Source organism: Nuphar pumila, chromosome 15 (genome assembly GCF_984573655.1).
Source record: "Nuphar pumila chromosome 15, dmNupPumi1.hap1.1, whole genome shotgun sequence".
In the NCBI taxonomy this organism is placed as follows: domain Eukaryota; kingdom Viridiplantae; phylum Streptophyta; class Magnoliopsida; order Nymphaeales; family Nymphaeaceae; genus Nuphar; species Nuphar pumila.
Genome location: NC_143263.1, coordinates 41,777,390 through 41,802,750, shown reverse-complemented (window position 1 = coordinate 41,802,750; position 25,361 = coordinate 41,777,390). Strand labels below are relative to the sequence as shown.

The following is a 25,361-nucleotide window of genomic DNA, read 5'->3' as shown; positions in this document are numbered from 1 at the left end:
TATAAGGCTGCGAGTAGCCCGTTAGCCATAGGCTGCCCCGACCCGACCCGTAATTTTTTCGAGTTGAGTTTAAGCCCGGTTCCAATAGGACCTAATGCCAAAAGCCTGACTCCATTCGCGACCACGCCTCGCCATTATATGAGGCCACGTGGGGGCGTCCAGGTGCGTGAACCCGTACATGCATCATGGTCATCCGACCATGGCATCATGGCATGTCAACAAGACGCCATCCATCATCGCGGAGAAAATATCAACGCCACGTCAGCTCGGGGCGCGCCAGCATGGGTGAACGCCGTGCTGCCAAATGATTTCCAACCCCAGAACCGAATCAAAAGCAAAGCGATGCGAAGAGAGAGAGGGGCGGAAATAAATAAATACCTACGGAAACGATAAAATAAATCATACACAAGTCCATAATTTCTTTTCTTTGTTTCTATTTACTCGCCTCACCAGAGAGAAAGGCGAGAACAAAAGGAACGAGATAAGAAAGGAAGGAGCTCTGAAACCCTAGCGTGGTATCTTCCGGAGGAAGGAAAGGAAGGAAGGAGAGAAAGAAGCGAGTTTCATCAGAGGTAGGAGTGTTTTTCTGTGATTTTATTGCTTTTTTGTGTGAAGAATTTTGGTGATCTTGGTTTTCTTGAAGCGAATAAAGAAAATCTTGCATTATCTTGATCTTATTTATTTTTTTGACTTTTCTCTTTTTTGTTGGAGAGAAATAGAGCGAGATTTAGTGCCTTGATGGTATTTTTAGAATTTCCGTGGGTTTTTGAGTTTATTCTCTGTAGATTTTCATCTTCCTTCATTTTGAGTTCCATGAAGAGTTTTGGAATCTATTCAATATTTTTTACCTATTTTTTTTCTTGATGAGAGTGAAGAAAAGCACATTTCTATGGATCGTATTCCTGTTTTTTCTCTCTTTTTAAGGTTTTTGTTAAACAACAAACATCAATGATTGTTGAAGTTGAGAAAAAAGAGATCTCTTTTTCTAATGAGGCAGAAAAAATGGGTTTTCTACAAAAATTAAACTTTTTTCCTATTTTTATTTTCCTTTCTTCACATCGCTTTTCTTTTTTGGAGAAATTAGCTATGTTTATCTGTTTCGGTGCTCAATCAAGCTCTGATGCCTTTTTCTCGCCAACTATTGGTAACTGTGATCTTTCTAAGTATTGTTGGTTTTGCGATGTTTTGTTTTCTTCTGACTATGTTGTGGATTTTAATGTCGATCTGAGGACACCGAAAATCTGAAAAAAGCTTGGATTTTGATTCTTCTTTTGCTGTCCTAACAGCAGAACTGGGATTTTCCATTCTATCCTTTTGATACTGTTCTATTTTTTGGTGATAGTGTAAACTTGCTCAAAATTCTTAAAGATTGGACTATGTCACAGGGACACTTATATATTATTCTTATTCGGAAACAGAACAAAAGTGGCATATCCCTTGTCCATTTTGTCGTGTCCATGTGAGCTCTGGTACGTTCTTTCATTCTTTTGAGTTCTGGAAGTTGTTTTTCATTTTTTGAGGCAATATCGATACATATGCAATCACTTGTGTACATTCTAAGTTTTTAAGGTTTTGGTTAAACCGCAAACATCAATGATTGTTGAAGTTGAGAAAAAAGGGATACCTTTTTCTTATGAGGCAGAAAAAAAGGATTTTCTACAAAACATTAGACTTTTTTCCTATTTTTATTTTCCTTTCTTCGCCTTGATTTTCTTTTTGGAGAAATTAGCTTTGTTTATCTGTTTCCATGCTCGCTCAAGATCTGATGCCTTTTTCTAGCGAACTATTGGAAACTGTGATCTTTCTAAATATTGTTGCTTTTGCGATGTTTTGTTTTCTTCTGACTATGTTGTCAATTTTAACGTCAGTCTGAGGACATTGAAAATCTGAAAAAGCTTGGATTTTGATTCTTCTTTTGCTGTCCTAACAGCAGAACTGGGATTTTCCATTCGATTCTTTTGATACTGTTCTTTTTTTTGTGATAGTGTAAAATTGCTCAAAAGTCTTAAAAATTGGACTATGACGCAGGGACACTTCAATTTGCGCCGGTGTCATGTCTCCTTATATATTATTCTTAATCGGAAACAGAGCAAAAGTGGTGTATCCCATGTCCATTTGGGCGTGTCCATGTGACATAGATATTGGAGAACTTTGAAGTCCAAAGTTAATTTTGTCGATTGGTATGATGAAGCAGAAAAATGAGGAATTTGAAGCTTAACAACTAATAATTTATCGGGTTTAAGAAGAACGGTGAAGGAATACATTTGGGGTAATTAGTTTTAATTAGTTTTTCTCATGAGGAGGTGAGGGCCTAACTCAAAATGTCAAATTTTGGACTTATTACGACAACGGCTGATCTGAAACATAGAGTGGCGGTTCAGGGTTGGTTTGTTGTTTGATTTTCCTGTTTGAAAAGTTTTGGTTTTAGGAGTGTGCAATGTCTGCTTCACCAAAAAAGTGGATAGATGGCCTCCAGTTCTCATCCCTCTTCTGGCCTCCTCCCGCAGATGAGCAACAACGTCTGGTAAGCACGCCTATTCTGACTTTTTGGTGATGGATTAGTTTTCCTCTTGAATTTCTTCTTGTGCTTCTGAAATTCAGATTTGGGGGATGATTGGTTGGATCATTCAGAATCGCTTTCTCAGGGGAACCTGAGAAAGTAATTCTAATAGCCTGAAATCTCATGTTCAACTGAACATGAGATTTCAGGCAACCCGTGATTTCTAATCATTCTGATTCGAAATCAAATCTCATGTGTTGCCCTAAATCATTCTGATTCTAAATTCCGTCCAGTTGAGGTACCCGAACGTACCCTTGATGTGTGGATTGGAACAATGATGGGTATGGGAATGATTTTGTGACCGCAAAACATGGCTATGTTTTTCTAACTTTAAATCCACAACTCCACCACCCTCAACTTCTCAAGAAAAAAAAAGAAATACAAAAGCTCTATGTTCTGCATTTAGTTTTCCTTACTACAGAAACAAGAAAAATGAATGGCATATTCTTTTTGAATTGTAATTTAAACTTTAGGTTTCAATAGTCGTTATCACTGTTCTATTGAATTTGCTTGTGCATGATGCTTCCTTCTAGAAATGTCTACAACTAATGTTTTTAAAAATTTAAAATTTGACCTGGACCCACTTTTCTGGGAATGAAACTGGTTGACATGCAGTCTTTCAAATAATCTGGCTTGGCCTGAGTCCAATTTCTTTCAATAGGAACCAACTAGCTAAAGCCTGTATCTAGATGAGAAACTCAAGCTTATACATACATATATATATATGTGTGTGTGTGTGTGTGAGAGAGAGAGAGAGAGAGAGAGAGAGAGAGAGAGAGAGAGAGAGAGAGAGAGAGAGAGAGAGAGAGAGGTTCCTCCTAAAAGTAGGAGGGTGCACACAGCCTTAATTTTCAACATTTTTGTTCTTTTTTTAGAATCCAACCTTATAGATGTGTTCTATATGCTCTGTTTACTAGAAATAGGATTTTGGATAATCTGATTATGACACATGAGCAGGTATTTAAAGACTCATAAAATCATATTTATCATTGAAAAACATGTTCCAACAATTGCTCCCTAGCAAATGGAACATGCTGAACACAGCTGTAAGTTCAGATTAACCAAACATGGCCTGAAACATAAAAAATCCAGCACTGTCCACATTTTATGGACGGTTAGGAGGAACCAAGTGTCCTATATATATATATGAGAACTGAACATATTAGGTCCACTTTTCTCGTTCTGCCCCGTTAGGCCCCATAGTTTGAAGTGTTTTATGATAGATCTGAACCGTTAGATGTGTTTAACATGCTCGATTTAGTGGGAATCAACTCTTGGATCATGTTTTTTTGATGAAAAAAACATTTTTATGAGCTGGGAAAAACTGATACCTTCATAGCCATCAATTTTCGATCACCGGAAAAACCTATATACAGGTCAGATTCCGGTGATCCAAAAGCCGGTTCCCACTAACCAAAACCTATAGATCACATCTATGGTGTTAGATGTGAGAAAAAACACAAAAAACTACGATTTTCGAAGGGGCCTAACGGGCAGAACGAGAAAGTGGGGCAGAACCAGCCAAGGTTGCCAGATTAGGAAGCGGAAGCAGGAAACGATATGGGAAGCGGAAGCGAGAAGCGATGCATTTAAAAATGTATAGGAAGCAGGAAGCGAGGAATGAAAAATAAATAAATATAAGAATTGAATTGGAATCAAAATAAAACATAAAAAAACTAAAATAAAAGTGAAAAATATTAAATTTCATGTTTTTAGTGTAAAAATTAATTTTTTAACAAAATCTAAAATTAATGACTACCAATTTAGAGAAAACACATGGAAGTGAGTGAGAAAAGTGAGAGAAAACACATAAAAAACAAGAAAAGTTGAGTAAGAGAACATATAAGAAGAATAGATAAAGTGTGTGGAAAGCATATGAGAAGCGTGGGAGAATCGAGCTTCTCATCAAGTTTCGGAAGCGAGGAGTATCGCGCTTCCGAAGCGAGCTTCCTACCTATCTAAGAAGCTTCTGGTAACTCTGAACCAGAACATTACTCTCTCTCTCTCTCAGAGAGAGAGAGAGAGAGAGAGGAGTAGGTGCCTACTAAAGTTAGGACTTAGGAGCCTACCATGAGCAAATGGGATTTTCGAAGCATTTTTCCAAATCTGATCCAGCAGATGCATTCAGTATAGTTGATTTGCTAGAAAATGACAATTGGATCATGTTTTAAAAAACATGAATTTTTCAGCTTGAATATTTATGAAAATTATAGACCCTACCTATGTGTTGGAATTGGACGATCCAAGAGTCTATTCCTATAAAATCAAGCATGCAGTGATGCAGAATACATCTGTACGGTCAGATTTGAGAAAAACATGAAAAAACCCATCAGAAGCCCCAGTAGGCACGGATCATATGCAGCCACCCCTACTTATATATATATATGTATGTATGTATGTGTGAATGCATATGTATATGCATCTATGATACCCATGTGCATATATACATATCTATATTACATATGTGTGTGTGATTGTTTTTAGGACTATGTTAGGTCCTTTGTTTTGGAGGCAAAGAAAAAGTCAAACAATTTCCAATGCAGTACAATATGAAGCAGTATGTTACAGTATGCCGATCCAGCTTAATACACTTTATGTTGCGATAGTATGTGAAATATCATTCCATATGGTGGTAAAATACTATGATAAATTCCATGGTTTCATGTGATATTGTGTGACAAGTTAGAAGACATCATCATAGGGCTGTCTATTATTCCTTTGAGTTTTTTTAACATCTTAACATTAAAAAAACATTTTTTTCTTTCCAAACATTTCTTGATTAGTTTTCTACTTGTGTAGTTGACCTTGAAATGTGCTTGTTTCCTGCTTATGCTTCCCATTTTCCATTTTCCCTTCCTTGCAACATTTGAGCTCAATACTTGGTTTTTTTACAAGTTAATGAAGGCTACTATCAGTACCTAGAGATTTGTTCTCTCTCTCTCTCTCAATTTTCATTATGAAGATGAAATTCTTTCCTAATATGTATGCATATATATATATATATATATATATATATATATTCAGTTTATCTTATAGATTATGTTAGCATTCTTTGATTTGTAAATTACATTCCAGATATTTCTCATTTTAGTATTTGGAGGGTTGACAAGGCTATGTAAACTTTAAATAAGGCTCAAGTAGCTTAATAAATTCTTGATATTTCTCGTGCTAGCTAAGTTTTAAATTCCTCTTCTAAGCATATCATGTTTTTGCCTTTCAGGCACAAGTTATGGCCTATGTTGAATATTTTGGTCAGTTTACTTCAGAGCGATTTCCAGAAGATGTTGATGAGGTACCCCCCCTGTTTTGAGTTGAAAAATGTGGTGGATGTTCCTTAGTATGTTCTTATATTATGCGTATGGAGGACCTGCTTACATTTTTTTTATAACTTGGCTCAACTTTGACCTGTTTGTGTTGGCTTTTTCACAGATAATTCGGAAGCGTTACCCTAGCAAAGAAGTTTGCCTTCTAGATGATGTATTGGGTAATGCAGTGAAAAAAACTTCACCATGATATCTTTGGTCTTATTTGAGTTTATAGTTAGTAAATGCCATAAGGCTATCTCTTTATTTGATTTTAGTTGTTCAGTGGACTAAATCTTGAATTTCCTTTCCAGCAACCTTTGTGCTTCATCATCCAGAGCATGGACATGCTGTTATTCATCCAATACTTTCTTGTATAATTGATGGCACATTGCTGTATGATAAGAATGATCCACCCTTTAGTTCTTTCATTTCATTGTTCAGCCCAGGAAGTGAGGTATGAGCTCTAAAATAGACATAGTTACATAGCTTGCTGTAGCTTTTTCTGGTATGGAAATGTCAGTTCTCTCACTTTATAGTGGACATTTCAGCTCAGTCATTCTCAACATAATCTGATGAATTTTTATTCATGCTTTATTTTTGAAATACAAATGTTTTTGTATATGTTTAATTGTGTAATATCCCTGGAGGGCATGATATTCATCAATGACTGTTCTTCCTATTTTTCAGAAGGATTATTCTGAACAGTGGGCTCTGGCATGTGGGGAAATCTTAAGGGTTTTGACCCACTACAATCGCCCAATTTACAAGGTTGAAAATCAAAATGGTGAAACTGAAAGGAGCAGCAGTGGCAATCATGCATCAACCAGTAATAGATGGGAAAAAGAAGCCATTCATCCACTTTTGCTTGATCATGAGAGGAAGCCACTAAGGCCTTTATCACCATGGATTACTGATATCTTGCTTGCTGCACCATTGGGCATACGAAGTGATTATTTTCGATGGTAAGTGGACTGTTAATTCTTCACCTTGTTTTGGTGTTTACTTATCAGATGTGTCTAAATTCTACTTAGTTAATTTATTAGGTGGGTTTGCTGGTTTGCTAAGAAGATGTATGTTAACTATTTCCTGTGATGTCACTTTATAGTTTTTGTAAGAATGTTTTTGCAGTTTTTGATACTGTGATATCATTTCATGATACCTATTCTTCAATGCATTAGCATGGTCACAACAGGTATTTTATAACAGGAACACTCGAATGTAGCCACATTTGATTCTTTCTGGATTGTGCCTCTCCTTGCTAATGCTAGTTCACAGGCACACACAAACACACATACACATGCATTCACACACATGCACACATATGCAATAAAGGATTGGGATGTAAATTCCTCCTTTCTTGAAGCAAACTATAAGCTCCAGTGCCATGTTGAGCAGACTACATTTTCATTAGGGCGCCATTCAAATTATTTATTCTTCATTAAGCTTATAACATGTAATTACGAGATGTAAAATAACTTATAAAGAAACATAAGGCCTGTTACACCCAAAGCCATTTCATCAACCTCTGTATACTGCTTGACACATTCTAATTTGCTTAATCTGTAAACATTTGGTTTAGTTATTCTGCCAATTTATCGTTTTTACTATGTGATTCTCTAGTTGGAGATCCCTTAAATATTCATATGGGTTTGTTTTTTTGAGCAGTAAAGTCGATTGATTCTATTTTCAGTGTATATCTTGCTTTGTGTTTTTCAACAGCTGTGATATTGTCTGAAGACTCTGATATCTCATTTTCTCTTCTCCGTGTATTTGGTTTGGATAAATGATTTCTATTTTTTGTCCATCTTAGTGTCCTTTCACTCACTCACTCACTCTCTCTCTGTTTTTTTGGACTAATTAGGTGTGGGGGAGTTAAGGGCAAGTATGCTGCTGGTGGAGAGCTCAAGCCACCTACAACTGGTTAGTGAAATCCATATTTATGTAGCTTCATTTTCAAGTATGGTTTTGGATAGCATTGTTCTTTTTTCATTAAGCAGGAATTTGCCTTAGTTTTTTGTTTTCTAATTGTAATTTGATTTTATTTAGTATAGTCATAGTCATCATCATCATTATGCTTTTTTCTATGTGCCTGAGTTTGCTTTAATTTAGTGTAGATTAGTCGTGTATAGCTTCTTGATTATTGTCAATACTCAATAGCATTCTTTTATCACTATAATGATTAGGTAAATGGGTGTAATCCACCTGGTATATTTTTACCTCCTTGAAATATGAGAGTTCTGATATGTGCTATGTAAATTCTTTTAAACGTAAAAAGGTGTAATTGTTGATTTGAAGCCTTTTTTTGTTTATTACTTGGTGGCTAGTCTCATGTTGCAAATATTTTTCCTTCACAAGGAATTCCTCAAAGAGAAGTTATTTCCTGCCCCTTGTGGTTCTAGTTGCTAAATTATTTGAAATATGATTGGATATTATGTAAAAGTGTTATATTCATGGGAATAATAGAACATGAATTTGATTTTCCCTGGCAAGTATGCAACCCCTAGTGGGATCTGTTGGGTTAGAAAGTGCAATGTTGGCCACTGTAGCTGTTACATTTGTCTTATGGAACACAATTTAACAACTATTGAGATGACGAAGGATGTGCAAGTTGCCTAACTGAAGTAACATATTTCAAAATAGTAAATCATTCTCAAGAACTCAATTCTTTATTTTATTTCAGAGTTACAGTTTAGTCATGCTAGAAGAGTAAGAAAATCAAGTTAAGGATTGATTAATTAACATTCCCCCTTTAAGAGTAAGGACTCTACAAATATTGAGATTGAGCTGAATTCATTAATATCTAGATGTGTTATGGGTCATGGAGAAATTGCACAAGGGGGGATGGAAACCCAAATTGTTGAATGGAAAGTGAGTAACTCCTTTATTTTTTGATATTTGAATTTTTCCAAGCATGTCCAACTGTCTTACGGATGAGGATGCAAAAATATGGAGTGTGGAAATTTGGTATGGGATGGTTTTCTGTTGGTGTTCTTCATTGTGAACATTTACATTTGAAACCATAGGAGGAAACTACCATGCTTATATGACATAACGGTTTTCAGCCAGCTGAAATTGAAGATGTCGTTGCCTTTGTTGTCATAGGCGGCTAGGCGGACCCTAGGCAGTGAGCCCCTAAAAAGCCTACCCAAAATAAATAAATAAAAAACATACAAATATGTAAACAAACTGCTAAAATTAATAACAAACATGTATACAACATAAAATCAATCAACAATAAGCAATATACAAAACAAAATATGTCGTCGAGCACTTTGCTCTTTGGACTTGAGGTATGAACTCGAAAAGCTCAAATCAGTTCATGATGTTAGTTTGATCCTGAAAGCTGAATGTGTCTAACTATTTGTTGCAGACCCTTTTCAGATCTGTCGAGGACCAGGGATTGAGGGTGCAATTGGACTTTGCTGGTGCTGTATTTTTGAGGCGGAATTGGACTGCCCAAGCCTACGCCTTGCTTTACAGTGTCTTCATATTTGAAATGTGAAAATGTGGCAACACAATGAAAGGATCTACCTCAGGAAAACAGAAAAAGCAACATAATGACCAAGGGATAAACCCCTTCCCAAAATCAAATTACCAAGAAGAAACTATACATTTGATAGAAAAAGTAGACAACCAATCATATAGATAAAATGGCAGCCAGCTATGTTACAGGTATTAAGCCAACAGGGTGCCGCAACCGCGTCGCGTCGACTCGGGTGTGGCACCCGGTGCAGTCAAGCCGACCTTGGGTGCGGTCAACGCACCCAGGGTCATAACTGTCCTTTTTGGACCCAAAAAAATACGAAAGGTGGTGATACAAGTGTATATCTGTTAAAAATTATATATAATTATATATATACCCTCCTAAACCCCGTACCCAAGCTTTTTTAAAGTGCCACATCGCCGCACCCGCACCTAGGGATGGCAATGGACCGGGGCGGGGGTGGGGGACAAGGTCTCCACCCCCGCTCCATCTCAAAATCCGAACCTCCATCCCCGCACGGGGATGGATTTTAACCTCCATCCTCGTTTTATGTCCTCCATCCCCGGTCCAAACGGGGGTGAGGAGGGGCGGGGCCTATTTCTCCTCTTAATCAGATTTTAATCGGGTATTGCTTAATCAGATTTGGATTTATATACATTTAATACAAAAGTTCATTCCAATGCATCTTTCATTTTTTTTATTAATACATTTAATACAGAAATCTGATCTACTTGGTTCTCCTAATTTAATACAAAAGTATATTTAATACAGAATCCGACCTACTCGGTTCTCTCCATTTAATATAGAAATCCCTTCCAATGCAGTTTTCACTTTTTTTATTAATTAATTTACAACAACTATGTAAAACGTATAAAAGAATGAGCATGGCTCAGCTTTTTATGAGAAAGTTTTTTAAAAACAATAAAAGAATGTACGTGGCTTAAAACATTTAATGCACAATGTTTCAAACTTTCAAAGCTTTGTAGATGGGACAAAACTTTAAATATTTTTAAATTTCTTTTTTAATGTACTAAAATGGACTCTATCAAAGTTGATCGAGTCCATTTTGGACAAAAATAACCTTGGGTGCTGCTTGACCACACCTAGGGTCACATTGACCACACCGGGTGCCGCACTCACACCCGCATCACGTCGCATTGATGCGGGTGTGGCGGCCTCTATGTTGAGTCCCTACGACATGGTTATGTGTCTAATAAATAGATCAACAAAGAAAAACCAATATTTAGAGAGACAAAAAACTTAAAAAAGAGCATCATTACTAATAAAGATGAAAACCCCATAAATAAAAAGAGAATCATATCCATGGAATCAACTAAGAAATAAGCAGTACCCTAAAAAATAATCCTACCCATAACCTTGCAAGAAATACTTACCAACATAAATCAAAAGGGAAACCAAATAAGATTATGGGTTTTGCAAGATCTAGAGAAGCAATCCATAAAACTCAAATGGGCTTTTTTCCTAAAAATTCAAAAACTACCAAGAAAGAAAGCATCAACATACATCCCCAAAACCAAATAAGAAAACCCATAACAAGACTTTATCTATGATAAATCCCAAGAGAGAGAGAGAGAGGTACCTGTATGCTTCATTTTCTTCTTCTGCCCTATCGAGAGAGAGGAGACATGAGAGGGGTGAACAGGGGGAAAAGGTCCCCTTTTTATAAGTTGATTTAAGTAAACTAAAAAAACAAAAGGTGGATCGTCCTGGGCTTAAACCTAGGAAGTCCAAGCCTATGCAGCACATGCGGCAATATAGGGCCCTACTGCCCAAACCTGGTAGCCCAGGCGGTGGGACTGCGCCTAGGCATTGCCTTGACAACTAAGATCGTTGCTTATAGCAACAATCTAGGGTGAAAATTGAACCTATAGGCAACACATGGGATAAAGCACAAGTAGCAAAGCGGTGAAAGTATTGGTGAAGATGGCGAGAACAAGCTAAATGTTTTCACTGCAGAAGAACCACAGCACACACAAAAACAATTTTTGAACATGGTTTCTAGACCAGAAAGGAAAAAAGGCATATCTCTAATCACCTAGTTTTGGCAGTCGAGAAGAGTGAAGTTGTAGATCTACCATAGTTTTAAAACTCGTTGACTCATCACTCAGCTCGGCCTTGAATGACCCGTGACTCACCCCGGTCAACTCGGTGATGCAGCCAGGTCATGTTAACTTTATATTTTATATAAAATATATAAATATATGTATATACTCTATATATTTTATAATATTTTATATATAATATGCATTATATGATATATTTTATCATATATTTAATGTATAATTTTATTAATATATGTATAACCATATTTTTATATATAATATACATAATATTTATATTTAATTTTATATAATATATGTAATTATCTATGTCACATGGGTGCGGGTGCGGGTGCGACACGGGTGCGGCGCAATTTCAAAAATTTTGGACACGGGGACTCGGCTATATATATATATATATATATATATATATATATATATATATATATATATATATATATATATATATATATATATATATATATATATAAGACTCGGTCAAAGTTGTGCCCATTAGGGGACAGGTGATGAGTTGTGAAGGCATTCTGTACACTTTCTTCATACAGGAATAATTCACTTTTGGGCACTTTCTTCATACACTGTAATAATTCACTTTCTTCGTACAGGAAAAAACCACAAAAACTTGAGTTGTGCCCATTCTGTACTTAAAACTTGAAAGTGTACAGGTTTTTTAGTTGTGATGGGTTTTTTTCCTTACAGCTGTAGCCCAGAAAATTTTAAAAAAAAATTCAAATTTTTTTTCCAAAAAATGGACCAAAATGACCCTGGGTGCGTTGACCACACCCAGGGTCGGGTTGACCGAGTCCGAGCCGCACCCGTGTCCGCACCCGTGTCGGTGCGTGTCGACGCGGGTGCGGCGACCTTGGAGCCGAGTCCGTGTGACATAGGTAATTATATATAAAATATATTATATATGTATATACATGCATGACTTGCCCATGACTCGGCTAACTCGGTCGGGTCAACTCGGCCGAGTTTTGTTCAAAATGAGTTTGTACTCGTTTTTAACCCAGTGACTGGGCAATCCGGGCTGAGTCAACCGAGTCACCGGGTTGACCCGACGAGTTTTTAAACTATGAGATCTACTGATCAAGATACCTTGCATTTCTTTAGAAAAGAATAGAAAATTTGGAAGATTTTATTAGAATATCTTCTCATGTCCAGTGGCGGTTTTGTAAATTATCAGTTTTGTCGCTGCTTGATAATGGTTTGTGATTACATATTCTGTTATGGCATCACTTATTAGTGGCACCCTTAGTTGTCAAAGGCGGTGCCTAGGTGGCCTAGGTGCAGCCCCACCGCCTGGGCTTTTGGGTTGGGGCGGTGGAGTCCTCTTTTACCTCCTAGTCGCTGCATAGGATGCAAAGCCTTTTTTGACCTTTTTTTAATTTGGTTGACCACTTGGTCAACCTTTTTCCAAAAGAGTGGTATAAAAAGGGGAAGGGTGGTGCCCCCCCCCCCCTCTCGGTCAATTGATTCAGGATTCTTGACAATATGAATTGCACTCATGTTATCACAATATAGAGGAATCTTCTCACGAATAAGAAAATCAAGATCTCTCAATAGCCATCTAATCCAAATGAGTTCTTCTATGACTTGAGCCGTAGCCCTATACTCTGCCTCTGCTGGAGATAGATCCACATTTACTCTTCGAAGAAATCAATGAGCTCCCAGAAAAATACATAGAATCTAGTTGTAGATAGTCTATCTTTAGTAGAGCCTCACAAAATCAGCATCACAATAGGCTCTTAGCTCACATGTAGTGGAAGAAGAGAAGAACATCCCATAGTGCATAATATCTCTGACATACCTGAATATCCTAAGGTATTTGTATTGAATAGTGTAATGCATGTATTACTGTGTTGGTGCTACCCTTCTAGTCTTGTACATATAATTATTTTAGAAGGGAATTTTTGTGTTTAGCCAAGAAGTTAGAAGGCAACGGTTTTTGTCTTTTTGTGTAACCAAAAGGGGATGTCCCATATGTGTTGTAAACCTCTCTCATTCTTTTGCTAATGAAGTTTCTGTTCTCATCTTCTTTGTTATCTCTCATATTTGGAACTCTATTGCTTTGATACTTGTTGAGATTTCGGGACCTGTGCCCAGTATCAAGGTAAATGGAATTCAATATCGATGCAGTTAGTGAATATACACAAGCACAATATAACCAGCAAATAAATAAACCATGCACAAGAACAAGTATTTTATGTGGTTCGGCAATATGCCTACATCTACGAGACAACATCAACAACCTTTATTAATAACAAATCAACCACCGATACAAGAGAGAATACGCAAAAGCCACAAATGAGAACAATCACACCAATCCTTCGGTCCTTCATGAAGATTGACTCATGCAGCCAAGTCCTCCTCAATCACCAAGATGTGCATCCCAAGACCACCTTGTTGACAACCTTTAATGGAGGAACACCATCTCATACCCTTATACTCTCCCACACTCTCTCAACACTCACGAAAGCACAAATCCTAGAAAGGCCATCCAAGATAGCACAACCTTTCTTTCTTTCTCTCTCGATCACCAAAGCCCAAAGAAACCCATGTCCTCTCCAAAAGAGAGCAGTCCACTCTCTTTCTATATATAATTTCTTTCTTAACACCCAAGGAATCATAAGGTTTACTTGTTTTGGAAGCCACTCACATTGGGTTTCCTCAAATGTGGCAATTAAGTCTCACATGGGATCTGTTCAAGCCACAAATACAACATTCTCCACCTTGGCTTGAACGCTCATCAAACAACTCAATCAATACACCCTCTTCTTGGAGTCGGAGCTATCTAACTCATAATATGAACCAAGTTTAGCCAAGCCCTGAACTTTACTCCTTTCATTGTTTTGCTCCTTTTACCCATAGTGGGTTTACTCGGTGTACCGGCTAACGCCTTGTGCAAACATTGTTGAATAAACAAATCCTTAACTCTTCCTTGCCATAACTCAAAGTTCCCTTTGCCATCAAATTGCTCCACCTCAAACTATGCTTTATCTATTGAAAAAGGCAACAACTATGCTTCTCATAGTTGTGCCACATTGTTACCATCTCTATGAATCTATAAAATATGGACTTACGTGTTTTCATATGTTTTCTGAATATAACATCTTTAACATGTGTATATCCTTGTGGATTTTGTTTTGAACTAAATGCCTTATTATCTTTTTCATTTATGTAGTTGATAAATTTTCTCATTTAGATCATGAAGATTTAAAAATCTATTCTTGTTACTTCCTTTTAGCTGTCAGCCATGGATCTGGAAAACACCCTCAACTTATGCCATCAACTCCTAGATGGGCTGTTGCAAATGGTGCTGGTGTCATTTTAAGTGTTTGTGATGAGGAGGTTGCGCGATATGAAACTGCAAATTTAACTGCTGCTGCAGTCCCTGCCCTCTTACTCCCTCCTCCAACAACAGATTTAGATGAACATCTGGTTGCAGGGTTGCCTGCCCTTGAGCCGTATGCACGCTTATTTCATAGGTAAATATCAATTTATTTGTAGCTTCATATGCAATTCTTGAAGTTATACTAAAGTGTAACTTTAGATGCAATTCTTAGTGTGTTATCATTTCATTTAGGTACTATGCTATTGCTACTCCAAGTGCAACACAGAGACTTCTGCTTGGACTTTTGGAAGCACCTCCATCTTGGGCACCAGATGCACTTGATGCTGCTGTCCAGCTTGTAGAGCTTCTTAGAGCAGCTGAAGATTATGCATCTGGAATGAAGGTTAGTGGATGCATGTATCATTTTCAGGTTATCGTAATTGTAGTGCTATTTTCACTTAAAATTTACCTTCTCATTGTAGCTGTTATCATTGACTAGAATCTGATAGAATTCTAATAGCTCTGACAGGAACTATGAGAATGGGATGTCTGCTTTTGTCATCACAATTTCTTCCTGTTTCTGTTTTTCTCATGGAACAGACTCATAATTGGCTTCTTGTCTCTTATTTGTGAAATATATAACCTTTTCCTTCTTTGCCATTATTGTAGATGCTTATTCATATCTTGGCTACACACTTTTATATCTGATCTAGAACTCCATATCTGACATGAGTCTTATATCTCTCATTTGAGCTTTTCTAAACCTTATTTTTTCTTCTAACTATATTCAAGAATTCCTTTCACATGCATGAAATAGTAAAAAAGCCTTCTCTCTTTCTTGTGTGCATGCTTGTCCACTGTGCACAGGCACATGCACACAAGTTCTTGTCATGCCTGGTTTTGACTTGCAATATACTAGAATTCTGCTGGTGCGTTGCACCAAACTAAGAAGAGAGGTGAAAATTGATAAAATTCTTTATTTTGGGAGCTTTTTTGGAAACGATGTATAGAATGAAAAAAGAAACATGCAAGAGTATAATGATTCATATGTAATGAACACTTAACAAACTGCGTATAGCCGCAATGTTGTCAGAATCAGCCCCTAGCTGATTCAAAACGGGCTGATTCTGTTTTAAACACAATTTTTTAAACATTCTTTGAAGGGTTAAAATAATGGTTTAATATTTTTTTATTGTTTAATAACACATCATCTTATGGTAAAAAGTTGCTGTTCACAATTGATTCAATTCAGGGTTATTTTTTAGGAAAATCAATGTTGTGAAAAGCGTTGAGGCATAGTGAGGCGCTCCACCGAAAACCAAAGCGAGGCGTAAGCCTCAAGGCATAAAGCATAAGTCTCAAAATTTGTTATCTTCTTTAACTTAAAAAACTTTAAAAAAATATCTAAAAATATAATTAAATAAAAGAAATGCTTTATTGATGAAGCAACAACCAATAATAAATAGAAAATCTCAAATAAATATTAAAAAATGTGAGATTAACATGTAAAAGTAACATTAATGCAACAACTTTATCTATGGAAGTATCTAAGAAATAAAATATGAGCATTCAATAAAAAATTAAGTAATAAAATCTGCCAACAATAAAATTTCTTAACATCATGTCATCATCAGAAAATGCATATAAGTACTAACAATTCAACAACTAATAATTTCTTTTTAAATTGTTTATATTTTTTTCAACAAAAAATTATAAAATCTATTATTTCTTGATTCTTATCTTTAATGTAATTTGTATTCCCGAATTATTGCCTTCGTATAAATGTGCATGTAGGGACAAAAAAATTCATTCTTATCTAAACAAAAGAGAGTACAAAATCAATGTTTGTACTTGGCAGAAATAGAAAAGGACTAACATTAAAAAAAATAATGACTAACATAAAAACAAAATGCAAAAAACAAACAAACCAAGAGACAAAAAGACATTACCTCTCGGCAGAGAGAGAGAGAGAGAGAGAGAGAGAGAGAGAGAGAGAGAGAGAGAGAGAGAACAGTCTTCTTCTTACTCCTTGTGTTGGCACTTGGCAGAAATAAAAAAAAACAGTGGCTAATATTAAAAAACAAAACAAAAAACAGAGACTACCTGTCAGCAGAGAAAGAGAGAGGGTGAGGGTGAGAACAACCTTCTTCCTCCTTTTGGTGGAGGGAGACAGAAGAGAGAGAGAGAGAGAGAGAGAGAGAGAGAGAGAGAGAGAGAGAGAGAGAGAGAGAGAGAGGGAGGGAGGCCCTAACCCTAATTAGGGTCGAGGCCTCCCTGTCTTTGTCCCCAAAATTGTGTCAAATGGGGGCTCCGACCCCCATTTGATTCGATAATAAAGGGGGCACACCTCACCCTGAGGCATACGCCTCAAACATTCAATGTTTTTTTCTTGCACCTCAAGGCACAAGGCGCCTCACCTTGGGGCAAGGCATGCTTTTCGTGCCTTGAGGCGAGGTGCACTTTGAGGCACATTTTTTACGACACTGAGGAAAATGATTCACCTATTGAATCGATTTTAATAACATTGGCATATAGTAATGTCAAAAAGGAATAAATAGCCAAAAAAAAGGAATTTATTACAACAAAAATGTAAAATAATGAAAAATGAAAAATGAAAAATGAAAAATGAAAAATGAAAAAAGAAACAAAACATACTTGGACAGTCAACCAATTAAGAGTAGCACTCCATCCATTAAGTCCCTGCATTTTTGGTCATAGGGAAGCCCTGAAAACAGAAAGATATTTTATAATAATATTATTATGATTCTAGGACCATGCATCTTAATGCAGTGAACAGAATCCTCTTGTGCATAAAAGAAACGTGCAAATATTATTTCTTTTTACACTATTGCTTCTACACCTTCTTTGGGGTCATTCAAGTTTATCGTTGCCCAACTACTTGTAGATCATTTAGGATATATTATTCAAACTTAGTGTGAATTTCAGCAGTGATGAAAAAGAGGAGAGAAAGAGGGGGGCGGGGCATGAAGTGTTCTGAAATATAGATTGATTCAATTGGCCTCTCTGTGTTACTATTTTAATATACTTAGGGTTCGGGGCAAAATTTCTAGAAATACTCCTGATTTGTCCAGAAATTATAGATTTGCCACAACAGTACATATGATTCTGTTTTACGATCAATACTGAAAGTTATATCACAGGCCACCTTAAGTCATAAAGGGTGTGTATCACAAACATTGACACCACGGTCCCCATGCGTCATTGTCCAACATTTGATATGCAGAAAAAATGTGCTCTCGTGGAATAAAGTGCATCCTGTGGTGCCCGTTTTAATCTAACTTCATAGAACATGAAAGTCACAACCCTGTGGTTGTGACTCTGCATTTTGGACAAACGCCACCAGGTCTGTCTAGATGGCGCTTGTCCAGCCAATCAAACACACCCAAATATGATGTCATTCTAACAGCCTGCCTGAAGTTGTCTGTGGTCTATAACCACAAACAGGTTGTTCTTTAACTTCCAATGTTGGGATGTGGACAAGGCCTTAGAAAACAAATCTACAACCCGATTCTCTCTATAAATAAACTTTGTTTCAAGTTCTTGATATATTTTGTCATGAACAAAGTGCTTGTGCAACTCCACATGCTTAGTTTTATTGTGGACTGGACTGACTGATGTTGCCACTGTAGTTTTATTGTCATTGTATATGATCAACCAAGTGATGGGCTGTCCCAGGATGGTTAATAAGTAGCGCAGCCATGAAATTTCTGCCGTTGTTGTGGCTGTAGCTCCACACTCAACCTTGGTGCTGAATCAGTATCTTATCAATATGCAGTCAGACAAGAAATGGATAGATGTCATAAGTGAAAAGATAGAAACGCAAGTAGCTGAAATCTTCATAGCAGCCGTAGTATAAGAAGTTGCGTGGGCCTGAATATCAATCCCTAGCAGCCGTAGTATAAGAAGTTGCATGGGCTAACAATCTTTGTATGACAATTCATGTAGGTTGATCTATCATTTATTGTAACAATAAAAGTTCATTAATATTAGCTACAAATGAAATCTTTCATGATAGATCAAAACATATTAAGATAGACTATCATTTTGTATGTGAGAAAGTTGAAAATGGAAAAATCAAAACAGAATATGTTAAATTGGAAGTGCAATTAGCTAACATCTTCATAAAAGTTCTCTAAGAACATCTTTAGATTTCTTGAAAGTTGTGCATGTTGCAACTAGATGCACAACTTGACGCCGAGTAATAGAAGGGCATTATCATTATTCTGCAGCAATATGATGGGCCTTGGATCATGCACTATGGTGTTTTTGTATCTCACTATATCTTTTAGTTTGTCACATTGTATTATTTGATTTTATTCTCTTTAGTTTACATAGCTTATATTATGCTAGTTAGTACGACATTGTTGTAATCTTTTCTCATGTTCACATTTTTGTACTGCTCCAATTAGGACTTCTCTCTTTAATAAAAGAAAGAACGTGCAGCCTCCATCAAAGGAAAAACAATTTGGGGCTAGAGTTCTCTCCTCTTAAGAAGCCTACTTCCTCGTTTAAGTAATGGAAATATGGCTTGACTACATTCTTGTAAATATTGCCTATTTTGAAAATATCATGTTTTTATCGCAACATTACTGTGTTGTTAATGTGATATTTATATTTTAACTTTTTAAATGTTTTTGATGTCTTTATTATACCTTTATAAATATTTTGTATGTCAAAATTTAAACATCCTGATTTTTTTAGATTTTCTTGAGAAAACAATTTTTAATTTATTGTGAAATTCTCCTTTGCCAAGAAAAATCTAATAATGAGATTTGTGACCATGTTTTATAATGCATAAATAAAGAAAAAAAAAGCCAAACTTGGTGGTGTGGACAAAACCTAAAACAAAGGGTAGCTGGCTTTGGGTTTCATAGTGAGAGTATCTTTGGGAGGAATTGAAATATTTAGGGTACCTGTCCTTGGTGTTCATAGTGAGAGTATCTTTGGGAACAATTATAATATATGAAGTGCTCTGCAAACATGTTGGAGTGCCTAGTTTGCTGAGCAACATTAAGGATTAATAGTATTTATATAATTTGTTTCTCTCTTAATATATAATCATAAAGGGATGTTCCCAAGCCTTTCTAGGCTGCCTAGTATCAAGAGATTGAGAGAATGAGAGGAGCCCAACTCTATTGGGATGCACTGTTCATTCAATTCAATAATAATACAACTATACACAAGAATACCCAAAATAGGGCCAAACTTGGTTCATTCATGGAAGCTAGAGACTTGGGGTCCTCCAAAATGTATAATCCTTTGCTTTCACTACTACGACCCAAGGCCTTGGGTCTTTAGGTCCTGAAACAAGCAATAATCAGTGAAAAAGGGTATACAACATTTTAATTTTTTTTTGTAAGAGAACTAACTGAAAGAAGATTTGTAGGGAAGGATGGAACCTGTAAGGTTGATGACAAAGTAAACCAAGGAGCAGTGTTGTGAGAAGCGTTGAGGCGTAGCGAAGCGCTCCACCAAAAACCGAGGCGAGGCGTAAAGCATAAGCCTCAATTTTTTTTTGAAAACTTTTAAAAGATTATAAAAAAAATCTAAAAATCTAAATAAATAAAGAAATGCTTTATTGATGAAATAACAACCAATACAAAATAGAAAATCTCAAATAAGTACTAAAAAATGAGATTAACATATAAAAGTAACTAAAAACTGATTATATAATTGGAAAATATATGAGATTAACCAAAAAAAGTTAAAATATACTAAGAAACTTGTTACATAACTGAAATAACTGGAAAATATATGAGATTAACCTACAAAAGTTAAAATATATGAGATTAACCAATAAAAGAAAAAATATACTAAGAAACCATTTACATAACTGGAAAATATATGAGATTAACCAACAAAAGTTAAAATATATGAGATTATTCTAAAAAATATGAGATTAACATATAAAAGTAACTAAAAAACTGATTACATAACTGGAAAATATATGAGATTAACCAACAAAAGTTAAAATATACTAAGAAACTGATTACATAACTGAAATAACTGGAAAATATATGAGATTAACCTACAAAAGTTAAAATATATGAGATTATTCTAAAAAATATGAGATAAACATATAAAAGTAACTAAAAATTGATTATATAACTGGAAAATATATGAGATTAACCAACAAAAGTTAAAATATACTAAGAAACTGATTACATAACTGAAATAACTGAAAAGTATATGAGATTAACCTACAAAAGTTAAAATATATGAGATTATTCTAAAAAATATGAGATTAACATGTAAAAGTAACTAAAAAACTGATTACATAACTGAAAAATATATGAAATTAACCAACAAAAGTTAAAATATATTAAGAAACTAATTACATGACTGAAATAACTGAAAAATATACGAGATTAACCAACAAAAGTTAAAATATAGTAATATACTAAGAAACTTATTACATAACTGAAATAACTGGAAAATATATGAGATTAACCTACAAAAATCTTTTTGATTATGTCTCAGAAGTCTTGTAAATTTTTTTTTTGTGACTCAGGCTTGCGCCTTGAGTTACAGAGGGCCGCGCCTCAAGGCGAGGTGCGCCTTTTGCGCCTCAAGGCATGTTTTTTTATAACACTGCCAAGGAGTCTTGATACTACCCCTTCCCAACATGGGGTTAGTGGAACCATATGCAAGTTTAATGGGGTTTTTGGAAGCATTAGGAAAATAATCAATAAACATGTCCTGTTTTCCTGCCATGTGATCAGTGGCTCCTTAGTCAATGATCCATTCCTTAGGTGAAGAGTCGGATGTGACACTATTACCTTGGGTAGAATGAGAGGCATGAGATGCTATGGTGAGAGATGAAGAGTGTATCGATCCTTCTCCAACCTTCATTTTCAGTTCTATCTCCTTTCTCAAAATGGCTATTGCATCATTCTTTGCTACCGTGGCCTTTCTGTGATGAAGTGTGTACACTTATAGAATGAAATGCCTTGTTCTTAAAGAAATTGGATTTTTCAATAATGACCCAACATTGATCTTTGGTGTGCCTTGTTTTCCCACAATGTCTACATTTTAACTTATCTTTCTCGTCTTTCATCCATTGGTCTCTTCCTTGTCCTCAAGTAGAGTCTCCCCCTCTACCTCGCTCAAATGAGGTTTTAGGACACTTGCCCCCAAGGAGGGATGATCCCTCAGTATTCACCTCACTATCTTCTAATTTTCTTCTATCCTCTTCCCTCGAAAACTATGAGTACATTGTTCCCAATGGAAGGAGGATCTCCCTTCCCAAAATGTTGTCCTTGATAGCTTCATACTCTACAACCAATGAGTACATTCTTTCTCACACTCCTATTTACTCATTATCTTAATTCCTAGCAGTGCATTTTCTCTGATTCTTTGTCAGTCATTTAACTTTCCATATTTTCATTACTTTTTGAAGTGATCCTTGAAAGTTCTAATTATTTTGGCAATTTTTGTTGTGCAAATTGTCCAGTAACCATTGTATAAATTTCAATCCTTTTTCCAAGCATGATTGTCTATGGTAGTTTAGTTCTTCATGAGCTATCAGCTTCTACATGCATCTTAATTGTCTGGATTGGTGGTTTTATGCATACAAACTGTTATCTTTTATTAGGATCACATGGTTGAAGATGCTGCATCATCTCAGTTATATTTTCATCTTAGCTTCTAAATGCTCTTTTATTTCTTTTCATTGTTTGACATTATATTGTCGACAATTTTTAGAATTGCAATTTACTGCTCAGAATGTTCCTCATTTTTAGCATCAATTGGTGATACTGTGATACTCCTGACTTCTCCTTGTTCTTCTGTTGTAGCTTCCCAGAAACTGGATGCATTTGCACTTCCTTCGTGCCATTGGGACAGCAATGTCCATGAGAGCAGGCATTGCTGCAGACGCTGCAGCAGCTTTGCTTTTCCGAATACTTTCTCAGCCTTCATTACTTTTTCCTCCTCTTCGACATGCTGAAGGTGTTGATGTCCAGCATGGAGCTCTTGGAAGCCTGCCCTTCTACCACAGAAAACAGGTGTGATGAGGTTTTGGCATCTTTTTTAACTTATATACGAATGCATTAGTTTCATACACACAGATCCATACATTTATATGTATATAGAGTTAAAACTAATGCATTTATTAATTAGTGACTGATCACTTTCCTGCTGCTTGTGCCTCTGAATGCCTAACCAGGCTGAAGTTCCTGCCCTAGAAGCTACTGTAGAAGCTACAGCTCAAGGAATTGCATCACTCTTGTGTGCCCATGGCCCTGAGGTTGAATGGAGAATTTGTACAATTTGGGAAGCTGCATATGGCTTAATTTCTTTGAGTTCTTCAACTGTTGATTTGCCCGAAATTGTAATTGCCACCCCGTTGCAGCCACCGGTTCTGTCATGGAATCTGTATCTTCCACTTCTCAAAGTGTTGGAGTATTTGCCTAGAGGGGGCCCTGCTGAAGCATGCTTAATGAGGATCTTTGTAGCTACTGTTGAAGCAATTCTAAGAAGGACATTTCCTCTACAGCCCTCAAAAGAGCATACAAAAAAGTCAAGATTCTCTAATTATGGCATAGGGACAAATTCTAAAAACCTTGCTGTGGCAGAGTTTCGTACATTGATTCATTCTTTATTTGTTGAGTCGAGTGCTTCAGCAGATCTTGCCTCCCGTCTATTGTTTGTAGTGTTGGCAGTTTGTGTTAGTCATGAAGCTCTGCCAAAAGGAAGTGACAGTCTGTCTGAGAGTGATGATGCCCATTCTGAGGATTCAGTTTCTGAGGATCAACAGACAGTTAATGAGAAACGAACAAATGTTAGAAACCAAATTAACAAAAGGAAAGGACCAGTGGCTGCATTTGATTCTTACGTTCTCGCAGCTGTTTGTGCTCTTGCATGTGAGCTGCAGTTGTTTCCTCTTATTTTACAAAATGACAGACCCTCCAGTTCTAGAGGCTCAGTCATTGCCAAAGTCTCAAATATCAATGGGACCCCTGGCTTAAGAAATGGCATGTGCCCAGCAGTTTGTCATGCACGAAGGTTCTTGGGAATTTTAGAGGCACTATTTTCATTAAAGCCATCCTCTGTTGGCACGTCATGGAGTTACAGTTCAAACGAGATAGTTGCAGCTGCTATGGTTGCCGCTCATGTTTCTGGGCTGTTTAGAAGATCAAAGCCTTGCATGCATGCATTAGCTGTTCTAATGAGATGTAAATGGGACACTGAGATATGCAATAGAGCCTCTTCTCTCTATCACCTTATTGACATTCATGGGAAAACTGTTGCCTCGATTGTTGACAAGTTAGAACCATTGGAGGCACATGTACTGCGCATGCCTGAAAGGAATGAATCTGATGTTTGCTACAAAGTCAGAAAACAGTTGAAATCATCAAATATCCACAGTTTTAAAACAGATGAGGGATCTTCCTCCCAGAGGGAAGGAGATAATGCAACAGGGACATTCTTAAAATGTGAGAAGGCAAAGCTCCTGACTGATGTCATGCTAAATGCATCTGGGAAAAGTGTGACAAATCTTCCTGTCGACGCTTTAGATCTTGCTAATTTTCTAACTATGGATGGATATGTTGGATTTAACTGTAATGCACAGATTCTTTTAAGATCTGTGCTTGCAGAAAAACAAGAATTATGCTTTTCTGTTGTATCTTTGCTCTGGCACAAGTTGATTGGTGAACCTGAATTGCAAATGAATGTCGAAGGTACATCTGCCCAACAAGGGTGGAGGCAGGTAGAACATCCCTCTGGTTCCCATATTTTTGACACATCATAGACTCTTCCTTAGATCTGCTTCTTCTACTATATTCTTTGGATTTCCTTCTTATTTTCCCCACATCTCTTTCATCCATTGTCATTACATAGTCTTTATTTTCATAATCACATTAATTTTATTTTTATTTATTTTCACTTATATCTGTTTTGCTTGCGATATTGTGGAATGAACAACATCAGTCTTGATTGATGAAAATATTAAGTATGCTCTTAGAAGATTTATAGTTTCTGTTTTCCTCATGGTCACACTTCATGCATTGTGAACACTTTCTTTTGTCATAGTGTTTTAGTTATTTCCATAGTATCCAAAGTTGATTGTAATAATCACTTAGGAACCACCCTATTTTGCTTGCATCAATCCACCTTGTCCAAGATATGACACTTTTTAGCCACATTGGTTTTTTTAGAATATGCATCTGAGACTGCATCTCACACTTCCTCGGTGGTCTCACAATTGAAGAATGTTTTTTCAATTGATGATTCCATTGATTGGAGTATCCATGCCATGATAAGATAGTTATTTTCCCAATCAGAGTAATTTGGATTACCTTCGTTGGGTCTTCTCACACTCCCATTGATGTACCCTGAATTCTAGCTCCTATCGAAATCTTAACATACCGTGACCATTCTTCATAATGTTTCACGTTGAACTTAACATTGGTAATCTAGAAACTTGAAACTTCACTAGTAGTTGACCCTCCTCCACTCATGGGTTGGGCTCCAATTGGACCTTTAATGGTAGGAGTTATTGGTTTCTCCTTGCAAATGTCCATTTACTCAGTCTAGCACCTCTATTAGTTAATGAGTGCTACTAACAAAATGA

The 25,361-nt window shown here is 36.4% G+C and overlaps 1 protein-coding gene across 5 annotated transcripts in view; it reads left to right on the top strand.

Moving 5' to 3' along the window:
- Positions 1-336: 336 nt before the first annotated feature.
- The window catches only part of LOC149815249 (protein GIGANTEA-like), a 32,274-nt gene continuing 7,249 nt past the window's right edge, over positions 337-25,361 (top strand). Inside the window, exons 1-12 of one of the 5 annotated variants that reach the window (XM_089989379.1) lie at positions 337-572; positions 1,386-1,469; positions 2,429-2,524; positions 5,781-5,852; positions 5,990-6,044; positions 6,177-6,319; positions 6,553-6,827; positions 7,727-7,785; positions 14,678-14,918; positions 15,017-15,167; positions 22,582-22,791; positions 22,953-24,497. In XM_089989379.1, coding sequence (XP_089845505.1) covers positions 2,438-2,524; positions 5,781-5,852; positions 5,990-6,044; positions 6,177-6,319; positions 6,553-6,827; positions 7,727-7,785; positions 14,678-14,918; positions 15,017-15,167; positions 22,582-22,791; positions 22,953-24,497 — 2,838 coding nt within the window. In that variant the 5' untranslated portion in view covers positions 337-572; positions 1,386-1,469; positions 2,429-2,437. Of the gene's footprint in view, positions 573-1,385; positions 1,470-2,416; positions 2,525-5,780; positions 5,853-5,989; positions 6,045-6,176; positions 6,320-6,552; positions 6,828-7,726; positions 7,786-14,677; positions 14,919-15,016; positions 15,168-22,581; positions 22,792-22,952; positions 24,498-25,361 lie in introns of all 5 variants that reach the window. The other 4 variants (XM_089989378.1, XM_089989381.1, XM_089989382.1 and 1 more) reach the window with 4 other exon arrangements.